Source organism: Vespa crabro, chromosome 18 (assembly GCF_910589235.1).
Source record: "Vespa crabro chromosome 18, iyVesCrab1.2, whole genome shotgun sequence".
Taxonomy (NCBI): domain Eukaryota; kingdom Metazoa; phylum Arthropoda; class Insecta; order Hymenoptera; family Vespidae; genus Vespa; species Vespa crabro.
In genome coordinates this window covers 2523851-2550036 of record NC_060972.1, presented here as the reverse complement: position 1 = coordinate 2550036, position 26186 = coordinate 2523851, and the positions used below count along the sequence as shown (strand labels likewise).

The following is a 26186-nucleotide window of genomic DNA, read 5'->3' as shown; positions in this document are numbered from 1 at the left end:
TTTTAGATGGAATATATATATATATATATATATATATATATATAATTTTTTTTTCTTTATTTATAATGATATATATTCTTGATTTGTATTTAATATTAATTCAGTTTCAGTGGAAATATCATCAAGATTGTGCTCCTTTGTATCTCGCCGATAAGCCATCTCTGCTTGCTGCAAAAGATTCTTAGACATAATACGTCCTGTATTCTTCACCATTTGAGCAAACAAACCATTAGGTTTATTACGTAATAACTCGTAGGGATGATCAAATTCCTGGTGATGATAAGCATAATATTTGTAAAAATACAAATTCAATAAAATAATTATAATAACATTGTAGATATAAATTTAATCTAAATTATAAGATTGTTATAAAATAACTTATTCATACCGCAATTTCTCCACCGTCCATCACTATAATACGATTGCTATCAATAATAGTATTCAAACGATGAGCCACACATAGAACAGTATAATCAACAAATTTAGTTCTTAAAGTACGTTGTATCAATTCATCGGTTCTAAAAAGAAACACATGTAATTATTTATCATTAATAATATTATTATCCGTATATATATATATATATATATATATATATATATATATATAATGTGTAAATTAATTATTCATAAAAATTATTCTACTAACTGCGAATCTATATTAGCAGTTGCCTCATCGAGAACTATAATACGATTTTTCCTCAGCATACTTCTAGCCAAGCATATTAATTGTTTTTGACCAATGCTCAAATTGTTACCATTAGCTAAAATTTGATCGTTCAAGCCCATATCAGTGAATTCGACCTCTCGAAGAACATCCCAAAGATGTATGTCGTCATATTGATTAAATGGATCCAAATTATATCGCAAACTTGCAGCAAAGAGAATTGGTTCTTGTGGAATGATAGATATTCGAGAACGTAATTCTTGCAAGTCTATTGTACTTGTATCCTTTTCATCAATTATTATCTCTCCTTCTAAACCTTCAGAAAATAGACGAAAGAGTGCACTTATTAACGAAGATTTTCCAGCTCCTGTTCTTCCAACAATACCGACTTTCCATCCTGCTTCTATCGTAACTGTTAGATTCTAATCATTAAAAAAAAATGTCTCGTTATCGTAATCGAAATATTACTTGTTGAATATATATATATATATATATATATATATATATATATATATATATATATATATATGTATATATATGAAATTTACCTTTAAAACAGATGGTTCATTCGGACTATATTTCATAGAAACATTCTTTAATATTAATCTACCTTGCGATGGCCATGTTGGCGGCAATGGGTTCGCTGTTATCAAAGATTTCTCTTTAGGGAGATCCATATATTGGAATATTCTTTCGACCGATGTCATTTGAATAATTACTTCGACAGTTTGTTTTATACCATATTGTAACATACTAATAATAATAAGGGCTTGCGATATAGCTAAACCTACATCTCCACTTAATGTATTATCTGTAATATTACAAGCGTATGTAACATTATCTTTTGATTTTCCCCTTTGTACCTTTAAAATTTCATTCATTTTCGTTAAATAATTGTGATTATTATAAATACCTGTAGGTACGAGAACAAAATAAAAACATATAAAGGCTATGACAAAGGATATCAATATATCGAAGACTAAACCAAGAAGTGCGGATGCTGCTAATAAGAGATACCAAGTGCCTGTATGTTTATCTTGTAAATAATCAAACTTTTTTTGCAACAAATCTTGGGTCGCCTTACCACTACTTCTTATCGTCGATAGACCATTTAATGTTGTACCGACGTGACAAAATATCGGACTCTTACCTTGAAATTAAAATTACATTTATTACGATCAAAATTTCAACTTATATAAAATATTTTTAAATACAGTAAGGAAAAAAAACAAAAAAAAAAAGAAAAAAGAAAAAAGAAAAAAGAAAATAACTATACTTACATATCCCCTCATATCGTTTAATACTTTGCACAGTTTTAACGTATATTATTTTTATGAAATAAGTAAAGATACCTAACATAATGAATGGTATAACTGTCCAATAATTCACAATTATTTCCATAATAATAATACCAAATGTAACTAGAAAAATTTGTATTACTTCTATCATTGGCTTTGGTAATAATTCATCTATGGCTCCCATATCTTTTGAAAATCTATTCAGTATTCTTCCTAAAATAATATCTTGATATTTTATAAAATTCAAATAAAATTTCTTCGAGAGTATCGTTGAATAATTATATATTTATTTATTGAAGATATTTTATATCGTAACATTACTCACCGGAAGGATTCGTATGGAAAAAGCGCATGTTAGCTTGCAAAAGATTGTTAAACGAATCATTATGAATTCTACGAGAGGCGATTACGCAAAGTTGCATAAAAAAGATGCTGCGCACAAGTACCGTAATTATACAAATAACAAGCAAAATTGTATAAATGTATATAGCAGACGTTGTTGTTAACAATCCTAAATTATCTAAGGATAGAAAGTTCGATAAAATTGTATTCTGTATCGTATTTCGATATTCCTCTTGTTTATTCATGATTAAAGTTTTATTTTTAGAACTTCTTATGACTTCTAAATTGGTCCAATAAGATACCCAATAATCGGTAGCATTTGTAATTATTTGCGTTACTATGGATATTATTACAAAAATAATTAACGTTAACCATGAGCCTCCATATCGAAAATATTTGATATATAATTTCCAAGGAATATTGTCTGTTAAAAATAATTCTTCTTGTTCGTTGGTATCCGCACTTTCATAATCACCATGTACAGATTCCTGTCATAATAATTATATATGTATATATATATATATATTTGAAACATTACAGACGATTATATATCATGTTAAATTCTTCGATATATTAATATATTTATTACCACGACCGAACTGTTGTGTGATCTAATAGATGCTCTACTTCTTATACTATCTCTGTTATATCCAAAAAGATTTTCATTTGTATCCTCCTTAATTTCGTTATTTTCCCTGTCCATTTTGATACGAGTGACCATTTTCAAAAATTCATCATTATTTTTCATTAATTCATTATAATTTCCTTTCATTTTGACGGTACCCTTATTAAAATAATATTCAAATTTAATATCGTTTTAATTAAATTTTATCAATTTCATTACTCACATGATCCAGTGCCACTATAACGTCCGCAGATTTGATAAACTGCAATTGATGCGTAGCTAATATCCTCGTCTTATCACGAAGATATTGTACGATACATTTTGTAAATATATGCTTGGCAACTTTTGTATCTACGGCGCTCAATGGATCGTCCAATAAATAAATATCTGCTTGTTTATAAATGGCTCTTGCCAAACTGACTCGAGCTTTTTGCCCACCAGATAACATTATCCCTCTTTCCCCGACAGTAGTCATATCACCTTGAGGTAATTGCTGGAAATCTTTATTTAAGGCACATACTCGCGTTACCTAGAAATAAATTATTAAGATGAATTTGTTCGTTCGTTTGTTTTTCTTTTTTTTTTTCTTTTTTTTTCTTTTTTTTTTCTAAATCAAATAGCTCAACGATCATGTCTACACCTACGTCCGTATATCTTTTATTATCGTACAATTCACCAAAGAGAATATTTTCTTTGATAGTACCAACAAAAAGCCATGGTTCTTGGGAGGCATAAGAAATTCTAATGTTTTTATTATCAGTGAAATAATTTGTCAAGTTCGCATGAGAGTCCATTTTTGTAGGTAAGTTTTGTAATATCTTGATGGTACCAGCACCCAAGGGAAGTTCCTTCAAAAGTGTATTTAAAAGAGCTGTCTTTCCTGATCCAACTTGACCCAATAAAATACATAACTGGCCCGGATTCACTTTCATACTGATATTACATAGAGTAGGTGGTAATTTGCTGGACACCCAATTTGATGATACTTTTATCAATTCAATCGATGGTTGTTTTTTCGGCTCGACGTTTATTACCGGCTCTTCCTTCTTCAAAATGATCCTACAATATTCAATATCATTTTTATCTCCTTTTTTCTCATATTTTGATGACATTGATGACATCAATGACGTTTGATCGTTCGATATCACTTCGTCCAACAATAAAAATTCCTGAAATAATTGTTGAAATATTTATTTTTCTTTTCTTTCTCTTTTTTCTTTTCTATTTTTTTTTTTTTTTTTTTTTCTTTTTTTCGTATAATCACCACGGCAAAAACTTTGATTACGTATATATACAAATTTAATTAAGCGCATTTATAACTCCGACGTTCTCTTTTATTTTTCTAATGATCATACGTTTAGCGTATGAATAAAATTTCTTTCTGACAAATAAATAATATTTAATATAACACTTTTGCAACGATAAAGATTAATTTGTTAAATTAATTTTTAATGACTTAAAAAAAAAAAAATTGATTAAATAACATCAATTTGTATTTGTGATTTATAAATTATAATGAACTTTATAAAGAATTATTACGATTTTATAACGAATAATTAATTTATAAAGAAGAAACAAAATATTAGAACGAACCTCGATTCTATTAACAGTTATTGTGGTCTCGTTCCAGGATATTAGAGCTTGTAGAAAAAACATGACAATCGTTAATTGTAAAATATTGAAGAAGGTTGTCCAAACATATGTATATTCTGGATTTAATGTCTTGTTTGTAAGAGCGTAAGATATCATAGAAAAATATAATGTCATTCTTTCGGTAAATATTAACATAGACAGAGCTAATACTTTAATAAACGAGCTAATCCTAATTTTTTTCATCTCCGCTATACGTGTTTTTATTACAAATTTACTAAACGGTTTTTCCCATCCGTACATTTTGATCATCTAAAAACAAAAAAAACAAAAAAAAAAAAACATCACGAAAATTCATTTTATATCGATACTTTATGTTATTATCATATCTAAAATATGTACTTCTATGGAATGAATTTGTGAAATACTTTGTTTTTTATTATCATTATTATTATTATTATCATTATTATTAATTTTCTTTTTCTTTTCTTTTATTAATTGAAAATTTCTACCACCTGTATGCCTGTTATAAATTCGTTTATAAGTTGTATCCTTGTATCCGTTAGAGTTGCTAGACTTGCTCTCAATTTTTTACTTATTACAGGAAAATATCCTTGACTGGGAAAAGATACCAATAAGAGACATGCAATGCCAAAAAATGTTGAAGATCCGATCATTGTCCACATTATGTAGGTTACTACTACGAGCTACGAGTAATTTTATAATAATATAATTTAATTTTTTATTTATAAAGAAATAATATTTCATCATTGCCATTTTTAGGCATAAGCTTTCAATTATTACCTGAATCGGTCCAATCCATAAATAATGCAGATAAATGAGTACGGTATCAAAACGATTCATATCATTGCTAAGAATATTAAGAATTTGTCCACCATTAGTCGTTTGCATCAGAGCTGTTTTACTCAGCCGTAATATCTGTAATAGATATAAATATAAATATAAATATATATATATATATATATATATATATATATATATATTTATATATATATACGTTAGATTATTTATCTTAATTAATATTGTTTTTATGTTTAAATATTTTTTTATATTACATACAATACAAACATAAAAAAAATGTCGTCAAAGAAATGATAAGAAACGAATGTAAACTTACATAATTGATGAGGTATTTAATTTTGATAAGAATTCAAGAAATATTTAAAAAGAAAAAAAGACAAAAAAAAAAAAAGGAAAAAGAAGAAAAAGCACAAAATATTCAGACCTTGAATTATTACTTAAATATTACGTAATTGAAGTCCACATTTTTCATATATAATTTATATTATATAACGTTATATAGAAATTAATAATTATCTACATTAAAATCAAACAATTGACATACTTTTCTGTATATTAGAGAACTGCAAGCTATACGTATTTGCATTCCTATTTCTTGACTTTTAAAATATACATGATGGTAGATGCAAACAGATACGATGATATCGATGACCAGACCAAAACAATAAATGATCACTTTTTCTTTCGTTACTGTTTTTGAATTTGTGTTAAAATAATTTATTATCCATCCTTGTAATATTGGTTGTAACGTATACAATATTACAGTGTGGACGAACACAAATCCTGATATTAAAAAATATTTACGCCAAAATATACGAAATAATGCCTTGTACAAGGATGGCTTTATATCTTTGTTTAATTTTTTATTACCGTCCTTTTCCAATACATATTCGAAATCCTGTAATTTCTCCCATTCGCGACGCCATTCTCTGTAAAAAAAAAAAAAAAAGTAAAGAAAGAAAAAAAGAAAAAAGAACAAAAAAAAAAGAAAGAAGCAATGTAACGAGCAAATTAATTTAATTTTTTCTTCTTTTTTTTTTTTTTTTTTTTTTTTTTTCTTTTTTCTCCGTCGAAAAGGATAAATTCAATGGAAAAGAAAAAGTGATCAATATTTGTATATAAATTAAATTATTAAACCTTTCGAGCAAATTTCCCAGATTTTCCGATTGGTTGTACTTCAATGGTTCATAAATATCATCCAACGTTAATGTTTTATTCACTCCTTTTTTAAATATATCCTTGAGCCACCTAATGTAATATTTGATGGATATTGAAGCAAAAAAAGAAAAAAAAGATTTAATTATTAATAATTAATAAAGTTTTCAAAGGTCGAAGAGGGAGGAATGTTAAACGAATTTGACAAATAACGTAATTAGAAAAATAACGAGAACAAACCAAAAAGTTAAAACACTAAATATATTTGCCGATTCCTGTGGATTCCTGTTAACAGTACACTTTTGTATATGCATATTTTCTATTAAATAATTTTAATTAAAACAAAAAAAAAATTATACATATATATATATATATATATATATATTCTTTTTGATATTATTATCCGTAAATGTTTCTTATTCAAACGTATTGACTTGACTGTTATTCATTCGAAAAGTTCAGAGTCACTGAAAATTCGTTATCGACTAAGGCTTTTGTATCTTCTTACTTGCATAATAATTAGTTGAAAAGTGATAACAATAAGTAAACTAGTTACCTATCATTTTTTGATAATAGATTATTATACGTATTTAAAAAAATCGATCTTTTTTTTCATTACATTTATTTATAAATCATATATTACATGCGAGTTGTGTAAATAATATAACATTATTTTCATTGTAAAATGTTATATATATATATATATATATATATATATATATATATATATATATATGTGTGCGTAATCAGTCGATTATACCATTACAATCTACATTTAGTAATTTTATTCGACAATACAAAATTTTATACTTTCATTTTGTAATTTTCTTATCGCATTTATTAACTATAATAATAAATATAAGTAATGTTTATAAATACAATTAATATCTTTCCTTATTCCACTTTCCTATAATTGTAAAAGTAGTATAAAATTTTTAAGTCCTACATATGTATATCCAATTTTTGTATTACAAATAGAAAATACAAAAGTGTATTTATATATATATATATATATATATATATATATACGTGTATATATATATACGTGTATATATATATATATACGTGTATATATATATACGTGTATATATATATATATATATACGTGTATATATATATATATACGTGTATATATATATATATACGTGTATATATATATATATACGTGTATATATATATATATACGTGTATATATATATATATTAAGAATTACTACCTCTTTTTATTTTTATATTCATCAAAATTAAACGTATTCGAGAAAATTCAATAAATTCTTTTCTGTTAGATCACATACATATATGCTACTAGTAATTATGTTTTTGAGATCCGTTCAAGATCAATTGACCGTGTTTGTATTGTCTTTGTATAAGTACAAACCCAGTATTTTTGTATGGAATACAAAATAGGCACGAGTGACGTATAATTTACGTTCATGAATAATACTATTTTTAATATTTTTACATAACAAATACCATTTCATATGCAATTTTCTAATGTATTTATCATTTCTTTCCAAGTATTTGTTATTTTGAAAGCGATAGTTAAAATTAACCAGAATTGTTTATAGACCTCCGTACTATGATATTTAAAAGAAAATTTTTTTTTTTTAATGAATCCATCCAGACATATTTAAAAAGTTGACACAGAGTTGCACACACACACACACACACACACACACACACACACACACATACACACGTACACACATATAAATATAAAACGTAAAGATCTCAAAGAATTTTAGAATGTATCAACGACTTCCCAAAATAATCGTATATTGCACTTCGTTATTATTTTCAAAAACACAATGAACTCTTTGCAATCGTGGCTAATAATAGCATAAAATAAAGAAAATAAATCCAAATATGACGAGTAAGCCCACATAAAGAATATTCATTAAGGCAAATATGTCATTGTAAACATAAAACGTTGAAAACATTGAAAAAATAATACAATATGTTAAAATGAGATTTAATATTTTGGAAGATCTATGCATTATAATAATAATAATAATATATACATATATACTTAATAATTATTATAATATCATTTATATATATATATATATATATATATATATATATATATATATATATATACATAGGTATAGTCATTCCTATGGATTAAGTTAATATTACTATAGTAAAAGGGTTAATTAAAAAAATTGATGCAAGACAATGTAAATATGAATTGGAATTAATTATCCGATGATAATTTTTCTTATAAATATGATTAATATGTTATTTTTCATTAGGAATACTTTATAGCACCTTAAATTGTATATGAGAATAATCTATGATCTCTCTATTTTCTTAAATTATCACATTTGAAGTTAGTTCTATGGACTTTGGAAATAACATTCAGGTAAAATGTAAAGTAGAAAAATATAAGTACTTTTTGTATGCAAGTATTTGTACTTATCCAGAGATTAAAGTATTAAATTTGATAAATCTATTAGATTTGAAAACAAACAAAAAAAGAACTATTTATGTACGTATATATTATATACATATATACGTATATATATATATATATATATATATATGCAATAGAAAGTTATTCAGGGATATAATATAAAATATAATTTCTTGATATTAAAGAAATCTTTTGGCATAATACTTATTAAGATAGAGATATCTGTATATGCTTATTTTATATATATATATATATATATATATATATATATATATATATATATACATACGTACATATATACGCACGTATATATGTATATAATATATATATATATATATATATATATATATATATATATATATATATATATACACACATTATATAGAACTATAGTTTCTTGGTATAGAATTTCTATGAGCTAAGGAACAATCAGGCTTTAAAAGTCTGATATTAATCATTCGAACTAAATTACAGATAGTTAGTAACGTTAGAAAAATATATAGAAAAAATATCATGATTTTTGATCTCCATATTTGTTTATATACGATTGTTTGGCCATTTTAATCAGCTGATCTGACATAGCTCTACCAGTTTCTTTCACCAACGAAGTAAATTGACTATAATTATTCTGCAATAGTATATGAGGATGATCGTATTCCTATGGAAAAAAAAAGAAAAGAAAAAAAAAAAAAGGAAAAATAAAGAGAAGAAGAAACAATGAAATAAACAATTAAAAATAAAAATAAAAAGAAACAATAATAAAAATGTTTTAATAAGAATATAAAATTAGAATAAAAATAAAATAAATTTAAATTGTAAATAATTTGTGATATTGAATAAAAATATAATTAATTATAATACTTACCGCCATTCTACCCTTATCCATAACCAATACTTTATCACTGTCCATTATAGTGTTTAATCGATGAGCAACCGTCAATACTGTACAAGAAGCAAATTTCTTTCTTATCGTGCGCTGTATCAAAGCATCCGTTTGGGGATCTACATTAGCCGTTGCCTCATCGAGCATTAATATACGATTATTTCGTAAAATTGCTCTTGCCAAGCATATAAGTTGTCTTTGACCAACACTGAAATTACTACCTCTATCAAGTACACGAGATTCTAAACCATTTCCAGCAGTGGCAACGGCATCTTTTAATTCGACCTATAAATTAATTATTTTCATATTTATTTCATAATATATGTATATATATATATAAGAGAGAGAGAGAGAGAGAGAGAGAGAGAGGAAAAGTTAGAAATCTCTTAAAAAAAAAAAAAAAAAAAAGAAAAGATAAAAATATTAACTTCTTCCAAAGCTTCCCAAACTATTTGATCCGAGTACTCATTAAATGGATCAAGATTCCGTCTTAATGTTCCTGAGAATAAAACTGGATCCTGAGGAATAATAGATATATTACGTCGCAAATCTTCCAAACAAATTGATCCGGTATCGACATTATCAATTTCTATTATCCCTTCGATCTTCGCCAATCTGAATAATGCCGATATCAATGATGATTTTCCAGCCCCAGTTCTTCCCACAATACCGACCTATAAATACGTAACAATCATAAAATTATTAATATAAATGAATTGTAAATAATTAATTTATAATATCTTATATAAAAAATAGAAATACTTAATAAATATATCATTGTTATACCTTTTCACGTGGTAAAATCAATAAATTTAAATTTTTCAAAACTGGCGGATCCTCATCGGTGTATCTCATATATATATCCCTAAATCTAATACAACCCTCGCTAGGCCAATTCTTTGGTGCATTTTGTGGTAAGGATTCTAAATTTTGTTTATCCGACTTTTTGAAAAATTTTCCTTTGTTACGTAAATTATCTTCCGGTGGTAATTGCGTATATTCAAGGACACGTTCAACTGACATCATTTGATTAGCGACCTCGGCACTTTGTCGCATTCCCCATTGTATCATACCAGTCATGGCCATCACTTGGGTAATAGCCAAGCCAACCTCACCACCAGAAAATGCTGAATGCGACAGAGAGAGAGAGAGAGAGAGAGAGAGAGAGAGAAAGAGAGAAAGAATGTTTAAGTATTCCTTTGTTTTTGGCATATAATCAAAAGATAAAAAAAAGAAAAAAAAAAGGATAAAAAAAGATGAAGAAAAAAAAGAAAAGACAAGAACAAGACAAAGAAAAAAGAAAATATCGATATAAAATGTTAAATCTTTTCTTTTTTTTCTTTCTTCATATATATATATATAAAAGAGAAAAGAATTATTATATAAAGAGAAAGAAAATAATTCGTACTTGTACTTAATAAAAGAAAGCTGAAGGTTACAAGTGATGTAAATATGAAACAAAATACATCCAAAGAAAATCCAAATGCTGTACTAGTTACAATATACATGTAAACCGTAGACGTATGCGCATCTTGAAATCTATCAAACTCCATTTTTAATATATCTTGAGCGCCATATGCTCTAATAGTAGGTAGACCATTTAACGTAGCATTTAAATGGGTGAACACTGGTGATCGTGCTGTAATAAAAAAAAAAAAAAAAAAAAAAACAAAATAAAATAAAATTAAAAAAAAAAAAAAAGGAAAAAGAAGAAAGACAAAAGAAAATATTTCAATTATTACAAAGCAAGATTTTTTTTTCTTTTTTCTTTTTTTTTTTTTTTTTTTTTTTTTTTTTTTTTTTTTTTTTTTTATCAAATAAATAAATATATAATATCACTTACTGATGCCTTCTAAACGTTTAATATTTTTACTTGTTTTTAAATAAACTTTACGAATCCAATAAAATGTCGTTCCCAAAAATATTACAGGAATTAAAAACATTGGATTGACTATACAAGATACGGTCAATGATCCGAACATCAGCATACATAATTGGCCAGCATCTAATAATGCCTTAGGCAATAATTCATCGATTGCACCAATATCTTTCGAAAATCTATTTAAAATTCTTCCACTTGGATTGGTATCAAAAAATCTCATATTAGTTCTGATCAATGCGCTAAAAGTCATGTCGTGTAAACGTTGACTGCATAGCATACACATTTTATAAAAAATTAATGATCTCGTGATACCAATGATGAATATTCCAATTACGATTGCAGTATAAATGTATACATAAGTATTGCTTATATGCGTTGGTATTTCATCTTCCATAGTAACATTCGCTTGTGTTTGCTGATAATGTAATGTCTCCTCGGCGTTAACTCTGAAGTTAAATATTTAATGTAAATATTTATTTTAATTAACAATAAATAAATTGTGAACACACACATACACACACACACACACACACACATACACACATACATACACAGATAATGAAATATATACTTACAAGATTGGAATAAAATAATCATTAAGACTGGCAATGAATTGCGTGAGAATTATTAAAAAGAGGACTAATAAGGCAAGACAAAGATTGGCGCCGACTTGAAAATATCGAATAAAAATTGGTCCTTTTACTATACCACGTGATGTTCCTTCTAAACCGTCATTAAATTTTTCAACATCTTCGTTTTCCTCTTCGTCATCTGTACCACCACTACTAGCTTCTGGCGTACGACTCTATTGTACATTGAAATAGACGTAATTAATGACGACATTATGTTAACTATTCATATATATGTATACGGAATAGTTGGCAGATAATCTTACCCTATTACTCAATGAAGAAAATTGTCTTCGTATTGAGTTCCTTTCGAAAGAAGAATCCTCGCTCGTATCGTTATCTGTTGCCAATAAACTTCTATATTCTGGATAATCGATCAAAAGGTCTTGATAATTCTGATACAATTTAAATTTTCCCTTTTCCAAAAGTATTATAGCGTCGACTTCTTTTATATATTGCAATTGATGCGTTGCCAAGATTCGTGTCTTATGCGCCAAATATCGTTGAATGCATTCCTCGAAAAGATGCTTACTGACGTGCGCATCTACCTAATATTTTGATTAAATTGAAATTTTAATATTGTTTGTTATTTTTCTTTTTTTTTTTTTTTTTTTTTACTTTTCTTTTTTTCCCCCCATTATTTTTATACAACATAAATTTTAATGCAATATAGGAAAAAATAATTATCCATAATATATCTATATTAATTGTCTTATTTATAATAAAAGATAAAAGATTTAAAGTTATTTGATTTGAAAAATCAATTAGTTCTTTTTGAGACTTTTTAATCTTGAAGTTTTATAATTTGAAAAAAAAAAAAAAGAATGTTAGCTTAAAAAGTTTAGAGAAAAGTAATTGATTTTTAAAATTATCTACAATAAAAACTTTTGACTTAACTAGAAACTTTTCGTCAACCTGTATAATATAATATATAAATATACATTATACTTATTATTTATAATATGAGAGAGAGAGAGAGAGAGAGGTTGCATTATATATATAATTAATATTTATAACTATTATAATAGTTATAAATATTACCTTATATTATAAGCAATATAAGTTCGATCGGAACATTTTATATAATACATATTTAAACGCACACGCAACTCACTATACACCGAAAACACATTTAAATATTATATTACCTATTATATACATATATACATATATACATATATACATATATATATATATTTTTTTTAGTATTGTTACTTTATAATCTCATCGTGCATTATATATAATTCATATTTACCGCGCTCAAAGGATCATCTAAAAGATAAATATCCGCTTGTTTGTATAATGCCCTTGCTAAGTTGATTCTAGCTTTTTGACCACCAGATAAAGAACTCCCTCTGTCACCAACGATCGTTAAATCGCCCTGTGGGAATTGCTTGAAATCTCTAAGAAGAGCGCAAGCTTTGACTATACGCTGATAACGTTGACGTTCGTACGGTTGCCCAAATAGAATATTTTGTCTAACGGTAGCACCAAACACCCATGCTTCTTGACTAGCATAACTCACATTACCGTTACATTTCACACAACCATCTATAATATTCATCTCACCGAGTATCGCCGAAAGGAATGAACTTTTACCAGCTCCTACCATTCCAATAACTGCATATAATTTGCCTTTCTCTAACATTAGATTTATACCTTCTAATATTGTTTCAGATTGACCGCCTTCCCAATTTGCTATTACGTTTGTCATCTTGATCGCATACGAATCTTCGGATAAAGTTGAATCACTTCTATCTAAAAAAAAATTTTATTAAGTACAATTTACTACAATGTTAATTAACAAAAGTATAATAATTAATTTGAAAAAAAAAAAAAAAAAAAAAAAAAAAAAACCATTCATGAGTTATAATAGAAACATAATATAAAAATAAAATGGTAAACAAGTAATAAAGAAATAAATAAATTTTAATGAAGAATAACACTTTCGATACATTTTTACGTTACTTACCATTAACTAGACTGGCCGTATTTTTCAACAAATCGTTAGCTACTATTATCAATCCATTTTGTATGTTCTTTTCGTTATCTTGACAATAATTCTCATCAATAACTTCATCGTCCATATAAGGTAAATCTTGCCTTGACGCTCTGATAGACGTTTGTCTCGATATAGATGTAATGCTACCGTTTGGACTTCTCGATAATTTATTACTTATCGTAATATTATTACTACGAAACTCGTCGTACATCAAGAAATGTTGTAATCGTCTTACAACCACAAGACATTCCGCAATTTCGGCAAAACCGCGTACAAACATACCAGACATTGTTTGAGCAAGTATATTGAAGTACGAAGAAAAAACGAACACTTTTTCGGCGGTCAATTCATTACGAAGCATAATCATTGAGATTAGGGTACAATAAAGTGCCATTCTCGTTGTAAATAAATTAAATGTCATATAGATACCACGAATGGATGAACTTTTACTGACTACTCGTAACTCCAATTTTCTAGCCAATTCGACTAACGCGCAAAAGGGTTTCTCCCAGGCGTACATTTTTATTACTTGCACGCCAGAAATAATCTCATCCATCAGCCGTACCCTTTCATCCGTCTTTATGGCCGTCTGCAGTCTAAACTTTGAAGAAAGTTTACCGGTATAAGCTAAAACAAAAAGTATAACAAAAATATCCTTAAAAGGATTATCCTGACATATATATATATATATACGTAGGAATAATTTTATTATCACGCTATATCTTTTTTCATTTGTTAAACGTTTTAACATCGTATAGCATCGTATATTGCAACGAAATAACATGAATTGAAAAGTAAATGACATTAAAGAATAATATTAAAAATTACATTTAAGAATATAACTATTGTTAATAATAAAATTAATTTTATTTAAATAAGATAGATATATTTATGAACTAAATAGATAATAGATAATATATTTACAAAATCTATACAATTTTTCAATTAAATCCATTTTCATCTTTTCTTTCCAAAATGAATTATATGACATCGATTAGATAGTAAAATATAATTAGACGTTTGTTTTATTGAAATAAAATCAAGAAAAGTTACTTATAATGTAACAACAACAACAACAACAACCACAACAATAACAACAACGACAACAAGAATAATAATAATAATAATAATAATAATAATAATAATAATAATAATAATAATAATAATAATAATAATAATAATAATAATAATAATAATAATACTATCTTATAAATTTTCATAGATCATTTATTGGTGTCCCTGCTTCGTAACGTAAAAAAAAAAAAGAAAAAGTAAAAAAAGAAAAAAAGAAAGAAGAAAATATCTAACTCGATATCAATTTCCTATAAAAGTAATGCATATAATGGAGTTAAAACGTTATATCGACCGTTTTATCGATCGACATAAACTTACATTGAATTGGTACGACCACAAAAACTGCTGCTATCCCAAAAAGACCAGAATATCCAGCTTCGGTATAAAGAAAATAGGCAATGATTAAAGCAGTAAGTGGTGCTGACCACATGTGATGTATAAAGATGGAAACAAGATCGAATCTATTAACATCGTTGGCCACTAAATTGACTACTTTTCCTGGTGCAGTATCTCCTAATGCCGTTTGACTAAGTCGTAATGCCTATTAAAGTATAGAATTAAAACAAGAAAAATAAAATAATAATATTAATATTATATTTATATATATATATATATATATATGTATTAGAATATTTAATATTATATATTTATTATGTATTATATAAATATATTATATATTCACTATATATATATATATATATATATATATAATAATTTACATACTTTTCTGTAGACTACAGAGCAAGCAGCAATTCTGACTTTTGCACCAATGTGAAATGCACCAAATATTGTTTGATTAATCGTAATTACGTTAATCGCCGTTGCTATACAAATACCACTGGCATATAAAAGTGCGGTCTCATATGTTTCCTCGCTACCCTTTTTGAAATATCTTAAAAGACCACCTAATAACAATGGTGTTCCTAATCTATGATCAAAAAAAAAAAAAAAATACACGATGTTTAGATTCTCATATTACCATCAAAGTTTTTTATTTCTCGTATCCCATTTCTATTCTCATTATCATGAGATCATTATGTTCTTAATCGTATTACCTTATTATAAATTCATTAAGTATCTGCAATAATCCTAAAAGGAAGTATTCCATTAAAAAAGTACGAAATATCGCTCTCAAAAAGAACGGACTGCGTTTTTGTTTCTTCGCATTTTCCAATTCGATGTTCCATCGTCTGAAATGAAAAACAAAAAGGAAAAAAGAAAGAAAGAAAGAAAAAAGAAAAACAGATAAAAAATTACATCCAATCGAATAAGTCGAAAGTTAAAAAAAGAAATAAAAATCGAACGTATAAATATACTAACTTTTCTAATCTATTTCCAAGGACGGTAGAACGATCTTCTTTTAAAGGATCGTATAAATCTTCGGCTTCTAATATTTTCTTGTAACCAGTTTTAAATAAACTCAAAGACCACCTAATCAATAAAATATTCTTTAAAATAATTTAGTTTTCATTTGTATATTATCTTACTATCTTTAACGTGGAGTACAGTTAACTTGTTAAGATAAAACGTACATATATATACATTTTTACGTACGTATATTGACATAAATATATACACACATGTACACACACGTACACACAGATACGGCATATGTGAAGCTCTTGAGACTACAGAATTTTTTCAATCAATTATATTAAACGACAAATATCTTATAAGAAAACTGATATTAGAAATTAAATATTGAATAAGTAAACAATATTATTGCAAATTATAGTTTGTGATAAAATTAAATATATGTACGTTTGAATTGTTATTATATAAATATTATTTTTCAAATAAATATTATATATAATATTTATATATAAATATTATACTCAAATTTTAATGAAATAAAAGCATCTGTACATTCAAGAGACTTCCTTTCAAATTTGTTTTATAAAAATAACATTTTTATTTCAGTTAAGATGAAACGTTATAGCTGAGACAGAGAGAGAGAGGGAGAGAGAGAGAGAAAGGGAGAGAGAAATGACACACGTAATATAATATTTGTCGAAAGAATTAAAGTGTTGAAAAAAAAAAAAAAAATCGTCGTTTCATCGTCATTATTATCACAATAATTTTTGCGATCTATATAAACGTCCTTCATTGATATATTACAAATTAAATAAATTATAAATGATGAAATTATTTTCTTATTTTGTTTTTTTAATATTTCGATGTAATAAATAAATAAGGAAAAACAAGAATACAAAGAAGAGGCAATAAAAAATATATTTTTAATCGGAACAATATGTATATTAACAATATACTTACCACCAAAATAACACGGAAATAATATTTGCCTTTTCTCTTGGATTTGGCTTGGATTTTGTTTTACTCGAATCCATTGTACTTTACCTCGGATATATGGTATAAAAAAATTCTTCGTTATTTTCAATAAAATATTATATTTGAATTGCTTATAATCCTTAAAAGGGAAAAAAAATCCTCTGAAAATATATCACTCATCGATCAACATACACTGATAAATACTCTTTTATCGGATTATTGAAACTACAATTGACACTTATCTTGAGGACCACACTTAAATGTTTTTTTTTAACGATCGAGTATTTAACGATCGATTAGATCCGATTAATTCTTTTGAGATTATCACTTTGTATCAGTATGAATCGAACAATTCATCGATACACATCACAACACACAAGTTATTCCTTTGTAATATATTAATTGATTATTCAATATCAATTGTCTCATTTGTAAATGTAAAAAGATATCAATAAAGAAAGATCGTACGATATAATTAATAATCCAAATGATTTATATCGATATCCTTTCTCTCTTCTAACGTTGTACTCGTATTCTTCAATATCCTTCCTCGCAGAACATGTATCTGAAATAATACGTAATCTAATTTGATTCGGTATATTTATAAGGTACATTCGGAATATTTCATATCTAAAAGTATCAACCATATCAACCTTATCTATCGCTCATTAAAAGTCATGTTCCGTCATTCTTCAAATAATTAATTTGCAAAAACGAATAGTATCATTTTGACATTCGTTTCGAGTCGAGAGTATTTTGCTGTTACAAAAAAAAAAAAAAAAAAAAAAACAAAAAAGGAAAAAAGAAAGCAGAAAAAAATGGAAAAGACAGATTTGATTTATTCTAAAGAATATAAAAAACTTTATCGGGCTCGCTGTCAAAAAAGGACAAAAGAAATTTGTTTGTACTGTTGGAAAAAAAAAAAAAAGAAAGAGAGAGAGAGAGAGAAAACGGAATTAAATTTTCCAATTTACTTTCTTATCTTCTTTCATTTGAAAATTTACGCGAACTTAAGAGATATATAAACGTTACGTATATTTGTCATTTAATTAATAACAAACGAATCACATGGAATGGATTGCACTTAGACGTTAAATTGATACAACAAAATATATCTGTTTTATATATGTACATACATAAAAATTCTTCATCATGAATATAACTATATGTATGTATATATTTCATTGTGAATATGTACATACGATATTTATGTTATATTTACTTTTGCAATAAAATATCACTATAACGTTGAATTATTATATACAATGAGTTAGAAAAAATTTATGTTGGATATACATACATACATACATATATACATATGTATAAAATATGAAACTTGCATAAGTATGACTAAACTTCAATTTCTCAAAAATTATAAAGATAATTATATACCTATACATGCATACATACATACATATATATATATATATATATATATATATATATATATGTGTGTGTGTGTGTGTGTGTGTAAGTACGAGAAAGTTGTGTAATTGTTATTAGATTTTTATTTTCTTTATACGATAGTTCGAACAGATGGCTGTGAATGAATGATCGTAAAAGTCAAATGAACTTTGATGAAATAACGAGAGAAAGGAAATATATATAAAAATACGACAAAAAAAAATTTCGTTTTTACTGTTGGAAAAAAAAAAGAAAGGTAAAAGAAAGAATGAAAGAGAGAGAGAGAGAGAGAGAGAGAGAGAGAGAGAGAAAGAGATTTCTACGTAACACTTGAAATTCCTTAACGTACATACGATCGATAGATATTTCAACGTATAAATTATTTACATTATAAAAGTCAGTTATGAAATATGAATAAAAAGAAAAGAGAAACGATTTTGCTACGTATAAGAAAAAGGAAAAAAAGGGAAGAAAAAGAGGAATGCATATAAATATGATTCATTGAAATAAACTCGATCTTTTTATATCTCATTATAATATTTTGCCTTGCTTAGTGTTTCCAAAAATATAAATACGATCTTGCCTGATAAAAAACTCGTAAATAATATTAATCGTAAAGTACTATATGATTAATTCAATTGACTTACGATAAGATCAATTAAATATTAATAGACAAATGTTGATAAATTCCGCAAGATTGGCGACTAATAAAAAAAGAAGAAAAAAAAAATACATATATATATATATATATATAAAATATACAAAATAAATAAATAAATAAATATATATATATATATATATACGCATATACAAATACGTATATTAATTTTATTAATGTTTATTTTTAGCCTAATTCATGGATACACCTCGTAAATATAAATTAAACATTCGTAATGGGGATAAATCAATTATAAAATCAATATTATAAAATAAATTTGAAACATTGCATTTGAATCGTTGTTTCATTTTAATTTCATCCAATAAATTCATTCCAACGAAGAACTATATAAACTTGTTATATCTATTATGCAACGATGAAAAGAAAAAAATATCTGCATATAATGCGCGCGCGTGTATATATATATATGTGTGTGTGTGTGTGTGTGTGTATGTGCATGCGCGCAAGTGTCATAATTATTTATCATTGTACGTATTTATGCCGTAAAAAGAAATTGGATTCATATAAGAATATCTATACATATATAGAAATAAGCATATCATCGTTAGTCAGCATCATTTTGATCTTTTTCATTCCCCCCCCCCCCCTTCCTACACACTTCCATCTCTTAACATTTTTTTTAAAAGGAGCACTATTAAATTTATGTAATTTTTACGTAACGAAATCCACTATTAGAATACAAATTTATCTCTCTCTCTCTCTCTCTCTCTCTCTCTCTCTCTCTCTCTCTCTCTCTCTCTCTCTCTCTCTCTCTCTCTCTCTCTCTCTCTCTGTCTGTCTATTTTCTGGTTTTATTCAATGATCTATCAATTTTTTTGTAATGTATCGATTAAATACATAAACAGTTGATTGAAATGTTAATTGTTATGACATTTTAAAATATTACACTTATCTTGATAAGATTATCAAAGATTACCTGTATTACACAGTTAATCTATCATAAATTTCGAGTATCGTCATATAATCTGATTTATTATCTTCTTATTTCTTTTATAATTATAAGCTTTTCTATTATTGATCAATTATGATCATAATTATTTCCTTCTTCTTCTTCTTCTTCTTCTACCTCTATTTTTGTTCTTTTCTTTTCTTTTCTCCTTTCTTTTTTCTTTTTTTTCTTTCTTTTTTTGCCAGACAAATACCAATTATCGTTCTAACGTAATCTAATGTAATTAAGTATATTTAAAAGTAGAATATCTCATATCTAGTAGTATCAACCATATCAATCTTATCTATTGTTCATTCCAATTCAAATTTCATCATTCAAATTCATATAATTGATTATAACGAAAATGTATACTTCAAATAATTGATTTGTACAGAATGTACTTTCGTTAATGTTTTTAATGTTTTTAATGTTTACTTACATGTTAATGTTTTTTTCTTTTCTTTTCTTTTTTTCTCTCTTTCTCTCTCTCTCTCTCTCTCTCTCTCTCAAAGAATTAAATCCAAGCAAATAATCATGAAATATTTTAATGAATTCGTATTAATTTTATTTCTTATTTATTTCGATAAAGAGATATTAATTTGTTCAATGAATTCGAATATAAACAGAAAATTGAACGACAAAGCAATAATCTGAGATATAATTTTAACTTGTAGAGAGAGAAAGAGACATAAAGAGAGAGAGAGAGAGAGAGAGAGAGAGAGAGAGAGAGAGAGAAAGAAGATAGTTAAATGGATCAATTCTTTTATATAGAACGACCCGTCCCTTTAAAAGCAACATCAACCCTCCCTGCTTTTTTTTCATTCACTCAAATACATTAAGAGATTTAATGGAGAATAACCAATGAGCTTAACTTAAACGTTCAATTAAGACTCTTAGTATAAGCTTGAAATAATACTTCTATTTATTTAATAGATATTCTTTTATTACACAATAAAAAGTATTTCGTAAAATAAATATAGGAATACTGATCGTTTCTTTTCAATATTCATATAATAAATAAAAGCTTTAGAAAAATCCAATATAATATATGAAATAAAATGATAAAATTAAAAAGGTCTATATATATTTTTAATATTATCATGATCGAAAATAAAGGATTTAATTTTATAGAAAATTTTTAATTTATTAATTTAACTCTATAATTATAAATATAATACTTTATAAATATAATTGTAAAAGTTAATATAATTATATATTTATATAATTAACTTTTTGAATTATTATAAAGTTATTAATAATTATTATTATTATAAAGTTATCGCGTATACATACTTCTAATAAATATTTTCTTCTATGATCGAGATTATCGTTACAATGTTTTATTCTTAAGATCGATGATATAGTTGATAAGTTTATATAAATAAACTTTTATAATTATTCTATATTTTAAATAAATATCCATATAGATAAAGTACTGTACAATCAATTAATAATGTATTAAAGATAGTACAATCAAATATATTATTCGTAATTTTATGATTAAAAAAGTTTATTTGAATGAAATGAAATTTATTATACGTTACTTTTTTTTAAATCCAAAAGCAAATTGTTCATAATTCGCAAAATAATTAGAAATCGATACGTTGTTATACGAGTCATACCCTGTAGAATTATATAGGGTGGGTCAAAAAAAATTCATAGACGATTTGAAAAATTCCATTGCTCTCTTTTCTTCCCCTCCTCTATCTCTCCCTTCAAAATCAATATATTTTCAAATCAATATATTTCTATCATTATTTCTTTTTCGCAGATCGTAAAGAAATTTCTTAGATTTGTTAAAAGTCTTGTTTTCTTTTTCTGTTGCTTTTCTTTTTTTTTTTTTTTCTTTTCTTTTCTTTTTAAATCTAATATGAAGAGAAAAAAAGAAAAGTAAAGAAAGAGAAATAATAGAAAGATCATACAAAAAAGTTTGCGAAAAATAATAAGTAATTAATTCGTCAAAAGAATCGTCTGAAAACATCTGTTATATCCTGTACATACGAAAAAAAAGAAAAGAAAAAGAAAAAAAAAGAAAAAGAAAAAGAAAAACATATCTATAAATATATATCGTTATAAAGCAAAAGTTAAAATTTCCTTAAGATCCAAAGAACGTCGCCTATCGTATTTTTTCGTAATGTAAAACAAATAGAATCGTTAAAAGGAAATGATTCGCAAAATGGTTGAACAGCTATCTCTATCTCGTTCTCTTTCTATATAAATATATATATATATATATATATTTATTTATAGCAAATTTTATGTATGTATGCATGTACATATGTATGTATATATAACTGTAACATGGTTTATCTTTGTAAGTATTCAACGAAAAGAGAGATATGTTAGCTTAACGATAGAGAATTAAATGGCGTTATACGCATAACGTGCGAGTGACATGGAGAATTCCCATCTCTTTACTTTGATAGTCGGGTCAATTGTTGATAGCACGTGACGCGTCTGCATTCAATTTGGTACGACAATTGCTTAACATTATACAGTTTAATTCAACCAACGAAACGTAATGGACGGAATTCTTTTCTATAGAAATGTCGAATGAGTGATTGAATGGAAAAAATGAAAAAAGTGAAAAAAGAAAAAAAAAAAAAAGGAAAAGAAAACAAAATTAAATGAATAAATTATTTCATCTAACGATTGTTATTTTGTTTCTTTTGGGGGTTTTTTTTTCCTTTTTTTTTTTTTTTTTGGTTGTTTCTTCTTCCTCTTTCTTCTTGACGATTATTATTATTTCAACGAGAATCATCCTTTTCTTTTGTCTTTTTCTTTCCTCTCCTGTTTCTTTTTTGTTTTTGTTTCTTCTCTTTTTCTTCATTTCTTTCCTTTTTTTTTTTTCCATTTTTGTTTTTCATAAATTTAATATATAACCTTTAATATCATACTGTTAATTTTAATCGATGAACTTACATTCGAATCAGATTCATTAAAATTATTTTAATTAAAATTAATTTCTTTTAAAATTAATAAAAAAAAATTTTGTTTGTTAAAAATTATTTTATTTTTTGTTTCGACCTTTTTTTTTTTGTTTTCTTTTTTTTTCTTTTTTCTATCGAAACAAATTCAACGAATATCGTGAAATATTTTTTCTCTCATTCAAATCTTTGCGACTATCTGCGAATAAGAAAAAAAAAAAAAAAAAAAAAAAAATATAAAAAAAAAAAAGAAAGAAGAATAGAAAAAAGAATATGATAAAAAAAGATATAATAATAAAAAAGAGAATAAGAAGAGAACTATCGTTAGTATATACTTCGTTGATTTGCTATTAATAATCGATATTGAGATAGGCAATTGCGCTCTCATGCGTCTACTTCGTTGATTCGATGGCTCGTTAATGACAATAAATAGATGACTCGACCCAACGAGACCACGATTTAATATTAATATACTTCTTAAATGGGTATGCTCGATCATCGATCTTAAGAATAAAACAATGTAACGATAATCTCGATCATAGAAGAAAATATTTTATAATAATGTTCACACAATTAACTATTATTAACAATATTATCGATACATTCTATTCAAAAAATATATATTAATATATATTAATATATATATATATATATATATATATATATATATATATATAACTAAATTGATAAGGCAATTCTTTATTGTGATCTATAAAGATCACAATATCGTAAATTATCGTAAATGTAACAATGGAAGAAAATATTCGATCATTGTTTCAATACTCGATTATGGAAAATATACTACAACGAAATAATATAACCAACGTCATAGGAAAAGAATTTTCTTTTGTAATTTTTAACAAAATTATTGATTATCGAAATATAACAATAACGATTATATCTATGATATCGTTTTTCTTTCTCGATCATAGAAAATGTTTTACGATGAAAATGTACGATTAAACATTGTCTCAAAATTGTTGACACATTTTATCAAGTAAGAAATAAATAAAAAAATTTGAAAAAAAAAAGAATTCTCGATCACGATTAATCGTGATCATTGATCGTCGAATTATAATTAATGATAATATATTGACTAACGATGATTCATACTTCTGATTCTTTATCTATATATTAATAAAAAATAAATAAATAAATAAATAAATATATACGTATATAATGAATAAAAAAAGAAAAAAATAATAATAATAACAATAATAATAAACGAATGAATAAAATTCGTAGAAAAATAGACACGTGAAAGTGATCTTTGATACGATCATGGATCGTCAATGTTTTAATGTCGTTAGAAAATAATTAGATACAAGATAACCTTTAATTTACATCAACATATAAAATACATGTATATATGAATCACATATACGTGCATATAAATCGAATATTTAATCGTACGAAATGTAAAGTACTTTTGTAAAAACAAATTCAAGGCTTTACCGCTTAAATATCATCGTTTGAAGGTCAAACACTTGACGTGTGTCACTTGACTTATTCACTTGCATCAATAAAATTCATAATTCTAACGTGTTTAATAATTTCTAATCCAAGCATCGTGAATATAATTTTGGAAAAATATTTATTAATTATAAACAAAGAATTTTATGAGTATTGAAGAAAGATTATGAATTAAAATATAAATTGAAAAATAAAAAGGAGAAAGAACAAAGGTTCAAATAAAATATCAGAACGAATTCTATTCAAACGATCAATGTCAGATAACGCCTTTGTTCCTCTCTAAACATTTGCATTCATACTAATCGTATTTCTTCGACGATCTCATAATAGATATTTTCAGAATCACCGGAATAACGCATGGTTGTTTCTCTTTCTCTCTCTCTCTCTCTCTTTCTCTATCCTTTCTATCTCTTTTTTTCCATCTTTCTCTTTCTCTCTCTCTCTCTCTCTCTCTCTCTCTATCTCCGTGTTTATACTAACATTATTATCATAATAAATAACTTACTACGAATATTGTTAGATTTAAAGAAATTATATTCCCTGTACATACACACACACACACACACGCATATGTATATATGTATATTATATAATTATATATATATATATATATATATATATATATGTAGAGAGAGAGAGAGAGGGAGAGGGAGAAAGAAAGATATAATTTGAAATATAGTAAATTATACTTACGCAAACGAAGGATGAAAAAAAAATGTCGTATTTGATATTACGTTAATTTCGATGATATTCGTTGGCTATTCTCATAAAAACACATTCACATTGATATTTCGCGGGTTTCTTTGTCTTAAATAATGTGGCGCTTTTCAAAAAGGACAAATGACAATCACCCATAAAATAAAATTATCGTCATTCTTTTGTTTCAAATAAACGACACTTTTCCTATATGTAATATTTCGCATTACTATGAAAATAGCTCGACTTTGCCGCCTCTGACGAGTAACATTGTACGACTAGCACCGTAGAACACGTTCACTAGACTAACCTAATCTTTATTACATCTAACTCCATAAATTATGTTATATATTATATGTCATACAAATGTATTCGCGTGTATGTATTCAATTCATGCTCCTAAAGAAGA

At 25.8% G+C, this 26186-nt stretch overlaps 1 protein-coding gene across 1 annotated transcript; it reads right to left on the bottom strand.

Annotated features, from left to right (window-relative positions):
• On the bottom strand, positions 1-26186 carry LOC124430292 (probable multidrug resistance-associated protein lethal(2)03659). Its single transcript, XM_046976620.1, has 28 exons — positions 25775-26186; positions 17656-18235; positions 16702-16812; positions 16437-16571; positions 16105-16309; positions 15700-15922; positions 14278-14934; positions 13561-14063; positions 12572-12853; positions 12252-12481; positions 11638-12122; positions 11203-11433; positions 10581-10921; positions 10223-10468; positions 9777-10079; positions 5324-5458; positions 5035-5226; positions 4523-4831; positions 3574-4098; positions 3153-3458; positions 2894-3088; positions 2288-2792; positions 1945-2175; positions 1578-1814; positions 1213-1475; positions 647-1086; positions 389-518; positions 1-270 (listed from the first exon to the last, which is right to left on the bottom strand). The coding sequence occupies exons 2-28, from the start codon at positions 17727-17729 to the stop codon at positions 61-63; spliced, it is 7704 nt and encodes a 2567-aa protein (XP_046832576.1). The 5' UTR covers positions 17730-18235; positions 25775-26186; the 3' UTR covers positions 1-60.